This window comes from Gorilla gorilla, chromosome 2, assembly GCF_029281585.2.
Source record: "Gorilla gorilla gorilla isolate KB3781 chromosome 2, NHGRI_mGorGor1-v2.1_pri, whole genome shotgun sequence".
Taxonomy (NCBI): Eukaryota; Metazoa; Chordata; class Mammalia; order Primates; family Hominidae; genus Gorilla; species Gorilla gorilla.
In genome coordinates, this window is record NC_086017.1 from 141,608,886 (window position 1) to 141,627,423 (window position 18,538).

Below are 18,538 nucleotides of genomic sequence, written 5' to 3' on the forward strand. Positions count from 1 at the left end.
AATTTATACATGCCATGCACATATGTCTCCATTCACTGTAGATATTTAAAATTGACTGTACAAAGATCCCTTGCTACTCAAACCTACTTGATTCCTATGTTCACCTCTTGAATTCACCATCTGAATCTGTTTGTTTCCTGAGAAATAAGAGTTTGAATGGTGAAGGATGTGTAGGAAAAATGTTCTAAATCTATTCGGTTCTGCTCAGACAGTGAGAGTTCACAAGGCAAGGGATACCCATAGTTCTATATTCCTAGCATGTGTGGTCAGTTATCTTTCTGATAATATGTGTGTGAAAGACACTTCTGCCCATTTTTTTATTGGGAAGCTGAAACATATCCTGCATGCCGTTATGTATGCACATATGGTACGGGCACAAAGGTGGCAAAGTGTCTTGTTCTAAAAAAATCAGTGCATTATGACAATTTGCCCACATTTGGAAATAGCATGTGTTGACTCAAGGGTGCCTTTTCTTTTTCTCACTAAGCCCCATATGGACTAGTGATGTCCCTTCAGATTAAAACATGTGGTCCTCTAACTAGGACTGGAACCTGAGTCATCTGGTTCAGCTCTGCCATCTGCCTCTCTCCTCCTGGGTGGCTGGATCTTTTGTTAAGGCTGCATCAAGGAGTTGTTGGGAATAGCATGAAGGAAAGTGAAATGTTTCTAATGGGCTTTCTAAGAATTACTACGGTGCCAACTTTTTAGTCTCTAATTTTTTTTTTCAGGGTTCTCCTGGGCTAATGGGAGCTAAAGGGAGCACTGGAAGACCTGGACTTTTGGGGAAAAAAGTAGATATTATTTCTGTTTTTTAATTCTTTTAAAAACATATTTTATATTTAATGGATAATTAATAATTGCATATTTTTATGAGGTACAATGTGATATTTTCTTTTTTTAAATTCTACTTTAAGTTCTGGGATACATGTGCAGAACATGCAGGTTTGTTACATAGGGATACATGTGCCGTGGTGGTTTGCTGCCCCCATCAACCCATCATCTAGGTTTTAAGCCCCGCATGCATTAGGTATTTGTCCTAATGCTCTCCCTCTCCTTGGCCCCCACCCCCCGACAGACCCTAGTGTGTGATGTTCCCCTCTCTGTGTCTATGTGTTCTCATTGTTGAACTCCCACTTATGAGTGAGAACATGCAGTGTTTGGTTTTCTGTTCCTGTGTTAGTTTGCTGAGAATGATGGCTTCCAGCTTCATCCGTGTTCCTGCAGAGGACATGAACTCCTTCTTGAAAAAAGTAAATGATATTTCTTATGGATTTCAAATACAAAAGTACCTCCATTTTTTTCCTGATTTTCATGTCAATTCCTCATGTGATTGAATCCAAGCACCATCAGCAAGTCACCAGCGTTCCACTGATATGTACTCTTCCTTCCATTGAGCAAAGAGTTTCTAACTGCTGACCTCTCCATGAAGCTGCCCCCTTTCCCTAGGAGAGAGTGATCTCACCCACCGGAAACAATTCTAAAAGATCTCTTTCACTCCCTGATTTCCTGAATCCAAGAATGCATGTGGTTGCTGAGTTGAGTGGAGGATGGGTGGCATCAGAATTCAAATCCGTTGGTGCATGTGGTTCTCGAACCATGACTATCTCTGAGATGGCTCTGTTGGGGATCGTCAGAGAGCAAATGATTAACCTCATCAGAATCTGACTCCCCTGTTTAAAACCTTTCAATGGCCCCCTCTCCAGGGTCCTGTGACCTGTGCAGCCACACAGGTGGCCTTGCTGAGAAGAACCCCCGATGAGTTTAATGCTCTGCTGTCATGGTCCTGAATCTCATTTTTTAAGCAAGGGGCCTGAGTTTTCCTTTTACACTGAGCCCAGCAAATTGTATCATGGGTCTTGGCTTTCCCATGGCCTCCAGGAAATATTCAAACTTTAAGGTAGTTACAAGGTAAATAAATTCTGGGGAGCTAATGTATAGCATGGTGACTGTGGTTAAAAATACAGTATTGTATACTCAAAATTTTGCTAAGAGAGTAGATCTTAAATGCTGTCAACATAAAGCAAAAATAAAAAAGGAAAAGTGGTAACAAGATAAGGCAATAGATACATTACCTAACTTAACTGTGGCAATCATTATACAACATATATGTATATCAAATCATGTTGTATACCTTAAACATATGCAATTATTTGTTAATAAGGTAGGGGGTCATTTACAAGGCCCTTTGCTATTTGCTCCATTTCATTCTAAGGTTTCACTGCTTACCTCCCTCCTGCGTGCCTGCCTCAGGCCTCTCACTAATGTCTTCCCTCTTCCTGGATCACTCTCACCCCTTTCTTGCCCAGTCCCCTGACATACAACTCATCCTTCAGTCCTCAGCTTCCCTGCTCCTTTCCTTTCGGCAGCCTCCTCAGGCTCACCAAATCTGACTTAGACTCCCCTTCTGTTTGCTTCCATAGCACCCTGAATCTTATCTCACAATATTATAATTGCCTGTCTAATAATTTCTTTTTCCAGCCAGGTGAGGGCGGGACCACCCCTAATGTGTTTATTTTGCAGTTCAATAAGTAGTTGTTGGATAGGCAAATACATCAGCAAATGAGTCAACTTTCCCTGGAGTCAATTTTCTACTTTTTGCCTTCTCCTTCAGTCCTTTTACAACACTGGAAAAGCAGCACACCAGTCCAGCTCTGGGCTGTGCTAGACATCTTCTGCTAGCTATGAAAAAACCATAATTTGTGCCCTACTCTCATCCCCTTAGTGAGCACTGACCCCTCACTGAGAACCTTGAGTCTCCTCATCGAGTGGACAGAACTTACCGTGGTAGGAACCAGGTTTGATTTTACTGATCTGAAGCTCTTCTTGTCCCACTTACTAGGGAGAGCCTGGACTTCCTGGAGATCTAGGGCCAGTGGGGCAAACTGGGCAGCGAGGAAGACAGGTATGAAGTTTTGAAGTCCCTACCCTCCCCAGATCTGAGTATTCAGTTCCAAGGTAAAGAGAAGGGGTTGACACCTTCAGCCCAATTATGGGGGGCATGAAAGGTATTTCAGCATCTAGGAAAATGTGAGAACATTTCTCCCACCCCCTAAAGCTCTCATTCCATAGATAGTCTGTCAACGTGAAGGAGAACAGCAAGCAGGAGAATGGGGGTAGGCAGAGAGGATAATGGATGAGTTAGAACAGGGCATTTCAATACCTTAACAACCAGCATGGCCACATAGATGCATATCCGTTGAAAAACAACACTGCCCATTTCTCCTCCCTTCTTGCAAAAGTCTAGGGTGACAATAAGAGATAGAGGAATAAGGCTAAGAAATGGGGCATCGCATTTTTAGGCCTGCACTCTGTCCTAATGGCTTTGGCTGTAACAAGATCTCAGCTCATGGAGCAGCCAGTATAGGAACAATTATTTCATTTTTAAAAAATTAATGTTTATTACAAACGTTATACATAGATATCATAGAAAATTTACCAAGCACAAACATTTTTCACAATAGCCAAGAAAATATGGAATCAACCTAAGTATCCATCAATGGATGAATGGATAAAGAAAATGTGGTATGTATGCATAATGGAATACTATTCAGCCTTTAAAAAGAAGAAAATCTGGTCATTTGTGACAACATGGATGGATCCAGAGAACACTATGTGAAGTGAAATAAACCAGGCATGGAAAGTTAAATACAACAAGATCTCACTTATAGGTGAAATGTAAAAGAAAGTCAAAATCATAGAAACAGAGAATTAAAATGGTAGTTGCCAGAGGTGGTAACTAGGGAGATGTTGGTCAAAGTATACAAAATTTCAATTAGAAAGAAGTAATAAGTTCAAGAGATCTATTGTATATCATGGTGACTACAGTTAATAACAATATATCGTATATTTGAAAATTGCAAAAAAAAAAAGAAAAAAATAGTAAATAAACATAAGGAGCCAGAGGCTTACAGGGGAACAAATGATTAGGGCACAGCAAGTTTCTGAGTTATGGCTACACCCACAATCCATTGCCTCCATAAAGGCTTTCAGTCTTCCTTCATTGCATTTTCTATCCATAAAATTAAATGGTTGTAGAATGGTCCAGCAAGTCTTAAAAAGTATCTTTTTATGTGATCTAATTTGAAAACATGAATCTAAAAGGAAAGGAAGAAAGAAGGAAGGAAGAGAGGAAAGAAGGAGGAGAGGGGAAGAGAGAGAAGGAAAGAAAATTTACCCAGAATAAAACATAGGAAAGAGGGAAGAAAAATTACTTATAATCCACCATTTTGAGATATTTATCATTATCATCCTGGAAATTTTTAAAAAATCACTCTAAACAATGTATCGTGAGCATATTTTCATGTCATTACATTTTTCCTCAACGTCATTTTTAATAGCTTCAAAATATTCTACTAAATGCATACACATTCATTTATTTGACCGATATCTAGTTATTGGTTATTTAGCTTGCTTTCAGTTTTTCACTGTGGTAAACAACACAGCAATGAACATTCATGTACCTAACTAAAATTTTGGACAAAACCATAATGAATTTCTACATAGAGATTTCTAAAGTAGCATAGCTGGATCGAAGAATATGTACATGTTTCATAAAGGCTTTGAACTCCATTATGAAGTGCCCTTAGGAAAATTCAAACAGTATGTGGATCCACCTGTTACTCAGGAGAGTGTTTTAGGGCATCCACAACAACAGGTATTGCCACTTTTTTCCATCTTTACCATTGACAAAAATAGTATCTCATTGCAGGGTCAAATTTGCATTTTTTTTGTTACCAGGGAGGACGAACATTTTTTTCTGTATGTCTATTGACTATTTGTAATCCTTCTTCAGAGAGTTTCTCACCTGTGTTGTTTGGACCAGCTCCTAATTTTCTAGGGAAGAAACTGCCACTGACTCCACAAGTCCTGAATGACCACCCCTCTGCTTCCTGCAATGTTTACAGAATGGAGCTGGTCAAAGAAGTACAGGGAACATATCAGGGAGTGAGGAAAACACAGCAACACAATGTTCCCAGGGTTCAAGGTCACCAATTAGGCCCCTTCTGCATGGAAGTCCCTAGTGCTTCTCTTCTGACACTGTAATCTCCCCAGTATAGATTAAAATTAATTTCCACCTTTGAGAAATTGAAATAAACTGGTGTGTTTACACAGGGAGATTCTGGCATCTCAGGCTACGGTCAGATGGGACGAAAAGGAGTAAAGGTAAATATGGAAATCAATTATTTTTATTCATTGATGAATCAAACTAAATAATACAAGAAGAAATGATCATACTGCAGAAGTGATGTGTTGATGTATTTATGTTCTTTGCTGAAAATTACAGGGCCCAAGAGGATTCCCTGGAGATGTGGGGCAGAAGGTATTGTATGCATGACCTTTTGAAATTACCATGGTCTTAACCTTCTACTTGAGAACTGAGATAAACCTGTAGGTCTGAATGAAATGGGGACAATAAGGAGAAACCCAGGACAGTTGTTTTCCTTGGGCTTCCTGAGGAAAGAATCATATTTAACCCCTATGAATCTTTACATTGGAAAAGATTGTTCTGTCCATCATTGCCTGATGCCTCTGCCTTGAAAGCCTACCTCCAGGTATCCTCTCAAGTTCAGTCTTCTGTTCTCTTCTTGATTTTCTGCCTTGGTGATTTCATTCAATAGTCTTGGCTTTGGTTATTGCTATTTGTTCTTCATTATTGTGCCCTTTATTTTCTCTCACCTGAAAGATTACAATATCCTTCTAATTGGGTTCCTCCTTCCATCTTTTCCCTGATTCAGTTAATTCCAAACACTACTGTCACTTGATTTTTTTCCAAAGCATAGCTAAATTATGCCACTTTCCTACTCAAACATCTTCAAGAATTCCTCATAGCCTGCCAGATAGAAATCCATCTTCATGCTGTAGGAACAGACATACCTTTCATCTCAACCCAAGTAGCTTAAGTTATGTCTGTTTTATACATTGGAATTCTGTAAAAAGATCTCCCTTAGAAAAAAAAGTCCAGAACAATGTCTTCTACATAAGTGATGCTTATATTAAAATACAAAATATGGGTTAAAAAGTAGAATATCTAATTAATCAAATAAAGTATAGGAAAACTGTCAACTGTTGAATCCTCTTAAAACTATTTTTAATGAATGAATTACCAAAAGAGATTCTTAAGTACAAAAGGGTGCAAAAGGGACAATATAAATCACCGTTAGAAAGAAAGTCCTCATTGTAGAGGATCAATTTTCCAATTTACTGATAAAGGGAGAAAATTAGCATAATTCAACTTACTGGTAAATGTGAAATAAGCATGTCGCTAAATAACTGTCAAAATTTTAAAAAATCAGAATAGATTATTTTCACCTCAACTTTTTCATAAATGTTTTATGAATTTATAAAGTAATTCATTATTTATTTCATATAGTCAATACTCCAAATGTTTTTCTGGGTTTTCAAGCATTTTCTTTGGATATTTTTAGTAACTGGATGATCACTGAATTGAAATGTATATGTAAATATTTATATTATTAAAAAATTAAAAATAGTTTGAAGAATAAGTGTACCAATGACTTAGTTCCAAATGACAGGAAAATATGACATTTAATGTTGTATTGGCCTTCATTAATATATAATTGTCATAATATCAATCAAGTTTGAGTCCGGAGAGTTTTTTTTTTAATTCTTTCATAGCAAATACTTTAACATCTTGACTTTTTATATCTGAATCTTCAGGGTGATATTGGTGATCCTGGAATTCCTGGGGGACCTGGACCCAAAGGGTTTAGAGGACTAGCAGTAAGTAGCCTATAATTCCAGAAATGATAAATATTCCTTTGGCAGACTTTGGCTTTTATGTTATAATAATAAATGTGGATTATTGATTCAACCCAAGGGCATCTGAAATGCCACTTGGTAGCTGTGACCTTCAACACATCTTTTCAGGGTCTCTATTTCTGTAACATAAGAATTGAACTTAGTGACATCTAAGGTCACATTCAGCTCTAAAAGTTTATGGTTCAATAAATCAGTACTATTTTAAAGATTTACAAATTGATAACTTGCTGTTCCAAGAAATGTCAGTGCCTTCCAGTCTTTTCTAAGGCGCGTATTAAATCTTGGCATGTTAACCCTGTGAGTGGAAATGAAGGTGACAGTGGGAAGATGTCCTTCCCACTGTGTCCCTGAAGGTTTCTGACAATTCCACTACCCATCACAAGGTCATATAGGCTATTTTGAGGAAGGCTATTGAGATCTTCTAATTAGCAAAGTGCAAAGTCGAATATTATGCTTACTTACTTAGAAGCAAAATGCTGAGACAAGCATCCTTTCATTTTAAAGTTTGAGTGCCATAACAGTGGTCACCATCAGTGTGAAAAAAGATGCAACTTAATGGATACTTTCCATCTGGCTGGATAAATTTCATTAGTATCCATATCCATCACTTTGGGGTATGAGAATGACATAGCCCACTCATGTCCTCTTATGAGTGTAGGGAATCGTTTTTCTTATTTGATCTTTTACAGATGGGAGGTTTCTCATGAGATGTCTGTGTGCCCTCATATATTTGCTTTTCCATTTAGCACCAATCCCAATTTATGGCTAATTAAGATTGAAATGCACTGCCAGTGCCAGAACAAAGTATGTCACAAAGAGGCTAGGAGGGAAATGGATGTTTAGCTGTCATTAAGAATATATTGTTTATATCACAAGTAAGCAATTTACCTGACTTCAATTAATAGCTGCTATCTTGTTTAAATATTTTTTTAAAATTAGAAAGTCTTATCGAAACTGAAGTAGTCCCCATAGATAGACAGTGTTGAAACTAATGTATTAATATATTCCTATCTGCAGCTCACTGTAGGCTTGAAAGGTGAAGAGGGATCTCAAGGACTCCCAGGCCCTCCTGGACAGAGAGTAAGTGTATCCATAAGAACTAAATAGGATATAGTAGTTTCCAGTATGTTCCATGGAAAGGGCACAGAATTTAAAGTCAAATGCACTGGATTTAAGTCCAGATTCTGCTTTTTACTAGCTATATGACCCAGTCACTGGGTCTTTGAGTTTATTTCTAAAATGAGTGGATGACATATTCTGTCCTAACTACCTCAAAAGGTAGCTGTGAGGATCAGATAATCAAATGTGAATACTCTTTGTAAACTGTAAGGTTTACAAATAATAATATTGCATTGCAAAATAATTAATAGTTAGCAAATAAAATATATAAAGTACAATGCAAATAGTTAATATTGGTTAACTCCAGTGTTAACTCCAGGTTGATGGAGTTTACCAAAACCACTATTGTTGCCTTCCTATCCTCAAAATTTAGACTTTAGAGAGATTTGGAAATACAGGCGCAACTTCCCCTATGATTCTATTACAAGAAAAATGGCACCTCTGGAAGCTTTCTCAGGCAGAGTCAGGCATATCTCCCACTGATGAAATAGCCATCTCTCTATTTTAGTGCCTCCCAGGTTGTTGTAATGATTTAGTTACATGTCTGTCTCTCCTAACAAGCGTAGTCAGGTGAGAATTAAATATTGCGAGCACCTGTGTTTTGTGGTGGAGACCCAGGCAGCATTGTGTAAGGAGTGGATAAGCTGCTTATCTTGTTTTGTGCATTGTGAGTATTTTCTGATTACTTGAAGAGGTTCTTGAACTTGGGACTTTATTATGAAAGCAAAAAACGTAAATGGTTTTGTGGAAAACTGAATCCATATTAGAATGACAATCAGCTAACTGTAAGGATACTCTGATACAACATTTACTTTTTTGGCATTAAGGAATGTGTGAATATTCCTAGTTATGCGAGTGAGAATGTAGTCTCTGGGCCAATCTGGTCTGTTCTGGATTTGTCTCCTCAGATTCTGGGGCTCTCATCTGGGGACACCCACATCTTCCTGGTCTTGTGCTTGGCCAAGCTAGTCTGGACTGGAATTTGGCTTCTTTGTCTCAAGCTCTTGATCCTCAGCCTCTGCTTAAGAACTTGTTCAAAGTTATTTAAGGGCTCGCTCTTTCAGGACATCCTCTCCATGGTTCTGATTCTCTGTAAAATGTGGACTGCCTACTCTGTGTATTAGCCAGAAACTGTTTATCTCTCTGTTTAAATGGTCATGCATTCTCTTCTGTTATCTGCCATAACTTGTAGAAGGAAGAATGACACTACATGTTTTCGTGGATGCATAATTTCCTGATTCGAGTTAGAAGGTTAATATGTCCCAATGGGTATGATTGGGATGCCACAACAGTTCTGGTTAATTCCAGCAAGCCACAATAGGCCACATAGACATTCAGCAGACCTTTAACTGTTTATTGGATGGATGGACCAGTGAAGAAGTGACCCAGTTGTCATTTAGAACAGAGGTTCTTATGCCGACATCCCTGGTTGAACCTCTGAGGGAGTCAATGAAATTGTACAAGTGTAAGCATGAAATCACATTTTTTTTGAAATGAGCATACAGGCATTCATTAGTTGCCCAAGGGAACCTATATTTGCAAATATATTAAGAATCACAGCCAAGGAGAAGCCTGATCCTAATTAATGGAAGTAAGAAGGAGCAAAGAGAAAAGCTCAAGCTGCCGAGAAAGAAGGACTGACTTCTTTCAGGAAGTCTTCCCTGATTCAACTCACCAAAGTATTTGTTTTGCTTTGCTCCATAATCTCTTGGCATTTATGAGCTTGTTGTAATGATTTAGTTACACTTCTGTAACTCTTCTTTTGTGTAATGTTTATTTTTCTGTGTAATTGTCTTTGGGTCTTTCTCATATGTAGAGGCTGTTTCTTATTTCCTGTGTTTTACACTCTTGATGCGTAATATAACTGTTCCTCTGAATTCCCAATAAATTACTCTCCTTGGCACTGCCCTTTGAAAAGTCTGCTGTTTATAATTTTAAGCATTCTTATGAGAAATACCGTCCTCTAAGTATTACATCTTTAGTAAAAGTATCTTTAAGAAATACCTTTGTTTCTTCTTATCACTGAAGAAAAATAATTTTGTTAACTTTGGTAGACATTAGCTTACCTGATCTAACACTGAAAGAAAAAATCTACACCCTTGATGTGAGTAGGGAAAATATATGGCAATTAATCCACTGGGTTCAGGAATATTTTAACTACTCTCTACCAGCTGTGCTTTTAAGAAAGAAACTTTTTTGTTTTCTCTTGTTTTATTACTAAAGACTAAAGATTTCAGTTGGCATACCACTAACTCGCTCTGTTTTTGTTTTTCCTAGGGCATTAAAGGCATGGCAGGGCAGCCTGTATATTCTGTATGTATCTCCTTATTCATGAAAGAAAACTCAATAAGTTCACTGGGAAATAAACACAGTTACTCAAAAGTCACTGTACTTATATTTGTTTTCTCTCTCCTTTTTCAACATTTACAGCAATGTGATCTGATCCGGTTTTTGCGGGAACATAGTCGTGAGTATCTGCTACGGAACAAGAGCATCCATCAGTGGTTGGTGAGGCACTTAGGACTGTATGCAGTGTGGGTATGTGAGATCAGTAGGATGAGTTCACTGGTGGGAAGCCTCTGTAACAAGCTTGTCTGGAGTGCCTACTGTAGAATATTGCACATTAAAGGAGAGAGGAAAGGGGGTATAAGTAAAAGTGCCTTCGCTCATGAGGGGCAATGCAGACATCAAGAGAAAACATGCATATAGGAAAATTAGAGAAAAACCCAAAAGATGAGTGAATTAACTCACATTAGTATAACAGTTATGAGCGAAAGGACTGGGAGGGCATGTTGTTAAAGGGATGATGATGGGGGTTTGGGACTAGTCGGTTACTCAGTTAATAAAGGATGTTTGCATGGGGGTAACTGAATCCAGCTATGGGAAAGTGATGGGGGTGGCAAAAAATAGTTTCAGAAAAGGAATAAAGCAGGAGTTGACATAAAGAGGTTGTCTTTGGTTATAAAGAAGGAAAAATAAGGTAGAAAAGCCCAGTAATATAATTTCTGAAAATTTGTCCAAAGGAAATACAGCAAAAGAAAGAAAAAATATAGGTAAATATATGATTGTTGGAATATTATTTGCTAAAGCAAAATGATTATACATTTAGACTGTTTACACTTATAGAATAATTAGGTTATAATATATCATCTTCTGAGAAAATATTAACCAAATATAGTTTTTATGAAGACAATCAAACTTTGAAAAATACAGGCATTAAATATTATAAAATGAAATTGAATCCTCATTATTTTTGCAGGTAGGTAAATACATACATAGAAACAAGTACTAGAAGCAAAAGTAGAAAAACAATGATTTACTGTGTTCAAGGAGGTGGAATTTTAGGAGATCTGTGTTTCTTCATTATGTTTCCATTGTGGTTTTTAAATAATCATAATCAGAAGAATGTAAAAGGGGAAAATCAGAAACTTTACTGAAGGAGACTAGATAAAAATGTTGTCATTGCAAGTATGTGGCAAGGAAAGAACAGCAAAAAAGCAAGTTTAGAATAACCGTCAGGCTAGCAGGGGAGAGGCTGAGTGTCACCAAGGATGAGTAAGCAAAGGAGGAATTGTGAAGGGAAATCAATTGGTTGGAGAAGATGATTAGTTTACATATTTTAGGGGTAGAGGAATGTTGTGTAGACCCTACATGAAACGATCGACCCCAATGAAATGGGGCTTTAGTAAAGGTGAGGGAAGGAGACTCAGATGTTGAAGTCATTCAGTGCTGGTGGTCCTTCAAAACACATGGATGCATGAGGTTTCTCCAAATGTAAAATTAGAGAGTCAGAAACAGAATCTCAAGGAGTTTCTGTTTCTTGGCAAAAAGAGTGGGGCCAAGGTACAGAAAAAATGGCATTCCAGAGATGGGAGAGTCCTGCCAAATGTGGGCAGCTTGCAAGGAGGCAAGAGGAAGGAGGCAATGGAGAGGAGGTTCAAAGGGAGGAGATAGCGGGAAAGGCCCTTCAGCACACAGGAGGAGATGAGAACTAGAGACTGGGACCACAGGGAGAGAAAAAGGGAAGAACCATTGTAGGAGAAATGAAGGTGGGATCAACTTTCCTCATGTTGCCAGTCTTCTCAGTGAAATCAAATTATGCCTTCCCAAAGAAGACCAAAGGTAGGTGGAAGGGGCTGGGGAGGTGAGGGCCAGCATTGGAGGGTTTGGGATTTGAAGGGAGAAGTTTTCCAACATAGAATAAAAGGAATTAGCCCATAAATCAGGAGGTCAGAGAAGAGTAGGCAAGTTCTATAACCACACAGGGCACTGATTGGATAACACAGAACTCCAGGATGCAGACTGGAGATAAAGATGCAGGCAACAGGCCGTTAGAGCTGATCTAAATGGCCTCACTTAATAGCTGACACTTCCAAGGCTTCTCATCTAACATCATTTGCTCCTCAGTCCAGTAGCAGCTCTGTGACATACAGGGAAGAGGGCCAGGCTGAGACTGTCTTTGGAAAATAAAAGAAGGTGTCTAGAAGGCTGGGGGAAATTAAGAGAGAAAGGGGGTGGTTGAGAATAAAACAGAAGGGCCCAAGTGATTAGCATTTTGGAGGGAGATACATAAGTAAAGATTTTTAGGAAAAACCACCTTTAAAGAAATTGCTCAAAAGAGTTTAAGTAATTTCCCCCTAAGTCACCCAGCTTTTCCAGACTCAAACCCAGCGGGGTTTCTGCTTCTACGACCTGTGCTTGTAGCCTTGCAGCTGCGTTTGAAGTTAACACATGGAAAAGTACTCAGTCAGGAAAAAGGGGTCTGTTTTGAGCCTACAGATGCAAAGGAGGCTGTGGGTTATGTGTGCTGTCTGATGGCAGTTAGCATCCCAGGGGCCATGGGGTTAAGACAAACAAGAGGTGTTCACAAGGGTGGATGGCAGAGGACCACTGTTGCATGACAGCAAGACAGAAGGCTGGTGTGTTGCCAGTATTAATAATATCTTTTGTTATACTGGAGTGACTCATTTGCTTCCTAGGAATCGAGTGAAATGAACAAGGAAATTGTCAGGCCTGTGGTTTCTTAAAGATGTATCAATACTTTCCCGGATTCCTCTCAGTTGAGGGAACCAGATGCTGTTTTGCTCAGGAGAAACCCTTGGGGTTTTTTCTTCCTCCCTCTGGATGTGGAGATCACTCAAACAGAGGAGCTGTTTTTTATCAAAGACAAAATTCACTTGGAAATCCACCTGTGGTTGTATGGGAAAATAAAGGCTCCCAAGATATTCATCAGGGAAGAAAATAAGACCCCATATTTTAGCCTTGCATTGCTGAATGACTCTCAGAAGGCTATAAGATGAGGCAAAACAAATTGAATTTCAGCTATCTTGCTGTGTAATCAGAGGCTCATCTGTTTTTGCTTCTAAGACAAGTGATCAGTGTTTCAGTTTCAACCGAAATTCTGCTAAAGTCTGCTGGCTGTGGCTCACAAATGGAAAAGGTTAGGAAGGCTAACAAATTAATAAAATTCTGTTGACATCTTCCTCAATACTTTAACCTTGGCTTCCTGTTACTTAGGAATTAGCCTCATTTGCAGTTAGACTCAAATAACATTTTCAGCTTTGTTAAAATGTTGTTTTTTGAACTATTTTTAGTCTTGTTTCAAGAGGGTAACAAACTTTTCCCTCTCTCCTTTTCACAGCTTGCTGGAAAGGTGAGTATTCTTACCATGCTGTTCCCTGCTGAGATCATTACTGCTGCATTCCAACAAGACCAATCTGAAAGACGCCCTCAACCCCGTGGGAAACAAGACTTCTTCCTTCTATGCAGACAGTTCTTTCTTTTGATTATGACTATAATTGTCAGTGTCATGATTGACCTGTTTATGAAATGGTGACTGAATCCCAGCCCCTAGCCTGGGACCCATCACAGTTTACAAGTCAGTTTCTCCCCAGTGCTGGCCGTGTGCTGCTGGGGGATTCAGTAAACATGGCTCTCTGACTAATCCACATTCTGTTGCTCTGTCTGCTGCTGACGCCCTTGACACTGGCTTCTTGGGTGTGAGATGTGCCCTTTCCTCCCTCTGGCCCACACTGGTACCTGTCATCTCACTGAGTGCCCACTACTTGTAAACCTTTCCTGCCCATGGCTGTGGATGGTCTTCCCAGGGCCTAACCTGTAATCGGGGCTGCATGGCACCTTAGAGCCCTTGGGTGGCAAGGCCATTGGAGCCAGTGGCTATGTCAATTTCAAAACCTCCTGGTCTCCTAGAGGCCTGCTGATGCAGACCCTCAGGGTCTTTAAGCTCGGTGCAAGTTTGGAGCCATTCACCTTAATTCTGCAAAAATATACCTTGCAAAGAGTAAGTGCTCAATACAACTTCATGGATTTGGATTAAATATGTCTTTCATTTTTCTTATTCTATTGTTTATTATCAGCTTTCATATTTTAAAATTACTGAAATTTCTTCATGGTAAAATTCTTTGATTCAAAACACTTCTCTAAATGAATACTTCCCTATTTTTATTTCTAAGAACAGTGGTTGGGATATGGGATATTTTGAGTGTAATATGCTTTGGGAGTTAGCCAGATTGGGGATAGTAGAACAGCCTGAGCAGATGGAAGTGCTTATTAAAAGAAAAATCATTTTTCTCTTCCTGTGTTCAGACTTTAACAAGGACATTGAAAAGTGAGGTTTGATACATAGGGTAGATTTTCTATGAAATTCTAAAGTTCAGTCATCATAAGACATGAGTATTGAGCTAGGAATGGCAGATAGTCCCATTTTTATGAGAGCTTATTGCAAACCTTTCATGGTTCATGTTGCTTCCTTCCTCTTGCCACCCTGGCCTTCACTGAAAGCCAGCTTTCCTGAAGCCCCTGAGATAGCCCCTTTTTGGAAACAGCCTCTTTATCCTCTGAATCCTCATTAAGAAAATCTTTACTCTATACCTTATAGTATAATGATCCTTGCCAATACAAGTTCCTTGAAGGCAGTGCTGCACTTGATTCATCTTTGCATGCATTTCACAGTGAATGTTATACTGCATTTCGTGTGGTAGGTACTCAAATATTTGTTGCATAAGTGGATAGAAATCTTACAACTATCTTTATAATTAATAGATCATTTCAGAAGATTTTGGGGAAGAGCAGATTTTCAAGATCTCCAATAAGCTATAATTTATTTTTATTCATTTTTAAATTTCACACACAGTAAAATTCATTTCTCTTTGTATGTGTTCAGTTTTACCAAATGTGTAGATTCATGTAACCACTATCCCGGTCAGGACACAGAAGAGTTCCATCAGCTCAAGAACTCCCACCAATTTCATTTTACACAGCTGACTGATTGATAGTGGGCTGTGAAGTCTGAGCATTATATAGCCAAATATTCATGCTCTGCATTTATGTTAACAGCTTCAAGTTTGCAGGCCAGATTTCTTTCCTTTCTTTGCACATGGGTACCTTTAGTTCTAGAGCTGGATGAAGCACTTGCTTTGCCTCTGTATGAACCCACTTCATTGGAGTAAAGAGTTGGGGAAAGGATTTTGATCCAGTGAAATAACTTAATACTTCTGCTTTTCTTTTTTCTAGAAAAATGTCCAGCATATCCAACAGAGCTAGTATTTGCTCTGGACAATTCCTACGATGTCACAGAAGAGAGCTTTAATAAAACACGGGACATCATCACTTCCATTGTCAATGACCTTAACATCAGGGAAAATAACTGTCCTGTGGGAGCAAGAGTTGCCATGGTCTCCTATAACTCAGGCACCAGCTATCTCATCCGCTGGTCTGACTACAATAGGAAGAAGCAACTCCTCCAGCAGCTTTCCCAAATAAAATATCAAGACACCACAGAGCCCCGAGATGTTGGTAATGCAATGAGGTTTGTGACCCGCAATGTGTTCAAGCGGACGTATGCAGGAGCCAACGTGAGGAGAGTTGCTGTGTTTTTTAGCAATGGTCAAACGGCCAGTAGGTCATCCATCATCACGGCCACCATGGAGTTTAGTGCCCTGGATATCAGTCCAACAGTCTTTGCTTTTGATGAGAGAGTTTTCCTTGAAGCTTTTGGGGTAAGAATTTCTCTTGGCAACTTCTTTAATTTTAAGATAGTGGTAGGTATTGTGATAGGGCAGGATGGGAGTGGTAGAGAGTCAAGGAATATATGTGGCCTCTTGAAAACTCCTTTACAGTTTTCACAGCTATATTGTTGTCAATGTCTGTGAAATCCAATCCTGAATAATAACAACAGTCAATGATAACAGCAACCACATTTGCTCAGCTCGTGCTGTATGCCAGGCACTGTCCCTAGAGCTTTCCATACGTATTCATGCATTCTCACAGCCCTCGGAGGTCAATGCAGCTGTCATCTCCATGTTAAAAATGAGGAAACTGGGGCTGGGCGCGGTGGCTCAAGCCTGTAATCCCAGAACTTCGGGAGGCCAAGGCGGGCGAATCATGAGGTCAGGAGATCGAGACCATCCTGGCCAACATGGTGAAACTTCATCTCTACTAAAAATACAAAAATTAGCTGCATGGTGGCACGTGCCTGTAATCCCAGCTACTCAGGAGGCTGAGGCAGGAGACTCACTTGAACCAGGGAGTTGGAGGTTGTGGTGAGCCGAAATGGCGCCACTACACTCCAGCCTGGCAACAGAGAGAGACTCTGTCAAAAAAAAAAAAAAAAAAAAGGAAACTGAGGCCCAGAGGATTTCTAGTGACTTAACTATATACCACTACTAAGTGGCTAAATTGAGATTCGAACTTATGTCTATGTGATATAAAGGACCATGAACATGCTGCCCCGCCAGCCCTCTACTGCTCTGGTGTTTCTCAAATTTGTTATCTGCTTGCTGTTGCTCACAGAACAGCTGGCCTTAACCAGTGATGGAAGAAGTTCAGGGGATCTTTGAACCCCTGTGGTCGTGCAAAACATTTGATGTATATGAACATTTTTCCCAAAAGAGGTCCTGTCACTTTTGGATCCACAGATTCTCAAGGGATCAGTGCTCCCCTTCCCTTCCTCCTAAGAAACTTAAAAACCTCTTCATCTGTTCAACAACTTTTCAGTATATTCAGATTATCCGTAAAATACATTCTTCCTGAGCTGTGTAAAGCACATGTCCTTCAAGAGATTATAAAGGTCTATTTTTATAAAAAATGTACAATTTCTACCATATAAAGAGAAAGAATCTCTCTATAACATGGAGAGAATCAATCTGTTCCTAACACATCCAAGCATTTTTTGGAAATAGGAGCCACAGAGAGTTACAACAGATCCTGACAAAAAGGATTGCAGGAAGTCAAAGTCCTGTGGTTTTCAGTTTTTCTTTTTGAAATTTTTCTGCCTCCTTAATTTTTCTCTCTGGGGAAAATAAGTGACTTTCAGCTTTGAGAGTTGCATAAAATTCCAGAATACAAGAAATCTTAATAAGACATCAAATTTAATCCTTATCTTCAGATAGGACTGCGCCAAAGCCCTCAGAATCCCCAATGAGAAAGAGCCTCCAGTCACTCTTGTTAACAAATCATTTTAAATTTGCATCATATCTACAGAGGAGGTGACCCAGGAAGCTATCTGGTTCTCATCACTCTGCTCTTGCCAGATAATAACTCCACACAGTCATTCTGACCGCATATCACGCCTTGAGCAGTGCTCCCTTTAGTCATTCTTTATTCTTCCCTGCCTTGCACTCTTCTCCACTCAGGACATCCTCCTCTCTGTCCTCCTCTCTCAATTCCCTCCTTCCAATCCTCTTCATCAAGTCGTCACTGCTTCAACTCTGAAGGCATAGAGCTGCTACCCTTGGTGTCTGAGAGTGTCTGTTTCCCCACATACTTACCCACACTGGATTTTACCTATTGAGCTTTTTAAATGTTTGCCAATTGGGTAGGTAAATAAGAGTTTCTTGTTGTTTTGATTATATTCCTGTGTGAGGTTAAACATTTTTTCATATGTTTATTGCCCATTTTTATTTTTCTGTGAAACTCACCTCACATCTCTTGTATCCCTTGTTTTTGGCATTATTATTTCTTTTGGCAAGTCTGCTCTAAAATAGTTTGCCTTACCTTTTTTTTTTCTTTATTTCTTCTAAAAAAAACACAAACAGGATACATGTGCAGAACATGCACATAGGTATACATGTGCCGTGGTGGTTTGCTGCACATATTGACCCATATTGACCCATCTTCTAAGTTTCCTCGCCTCAACCCCCACCCCTCGACAGGCCCTGGTGTGTGTTGTTCCCCTCTCAGTGTCCATGTGATCTCAACGTTCAACTCCCAATTATGAGTGAGAACATGTGATGTTTGGTTTTCTGTTCCTGTGTTAGTTTGCTGGGAATGATGGCTTCCAGCTTCATCCATGTCCCTGCAAAGGACATGGTCTCATTCCTTTTTATGGCTGCATAGTATTCCATGTGTATATGTACCACATTTTCTTTATCCAGTCTATCATTGATGGGCATTTGGGTTGGTTCCATGTCTTTGCTATTGTAAATAGTGCTGCAATAAACATATGTGTGCATGACTCTTTCTAGTTAAATGATTTATATTCCTTTGGATATACACCCAGTAATGGGGTTTCTGGGTCAAATAGTATTTCTGATTCTAGATCCTTGAGGAATCGTCATGCTGTCTTTCACAATGGTTGAATTAATTTACATTCCTACCAACAGTGTAAAAGTGTTCCTAT

At 39.3% G+C, this 18,538-nt stretch overlaps 1 protein-coding gene across 1 annotated transcript in view; it reads left to right on the top strand.

Annotated features, from left to right (window-relative positions):
• COL6A5 (collagen type VI alpha 5 chain) overlaps window positions 1–18,538 on the top strand; it is a 131,872-nt gene that overhangs the window by 70,791 nt on the left and 42,543 nt on the right. The window contains exons 25-34 of the mRNA XM_063704176.1: window positions 729–791; window positions 2,840–2,902; window positions 5,113–5,163; window positions 5,285–5,320; window positions 6,679–6,741; window positions 7,798–7,860; window positions 10,177–10,212; window positions 10,330–10,366; window positions 13,541–13,552; window positions 15,433–15,917. Of these exons, the coding sequence (XP_063560246.1) occupies window positions 729–791; window positions 2,840–2,902; window positions 5,113–5,163; window positions 5,285–5,320; window positions 6,679–6,741; window positions 7,798–7,860; window positions 10,177–10,212; window positions 10,330–10,366; window positions 13,541–13,552; window positions 15,433–15,917 (909 nt within the window). The remainder of the gene's footprint in view (window positions 1–728; window positions 792–2,839; window positions 2,903–5,112; window positions 5,164–5,284; window positions 5,321–6,678; window positions 6,742–7,797; window positions 7,861–10,176; window positions 10,213–10,329; window positions 10,367–13,540; window positions 13,553–15,432; window positions 15,918–18,538) is intronic.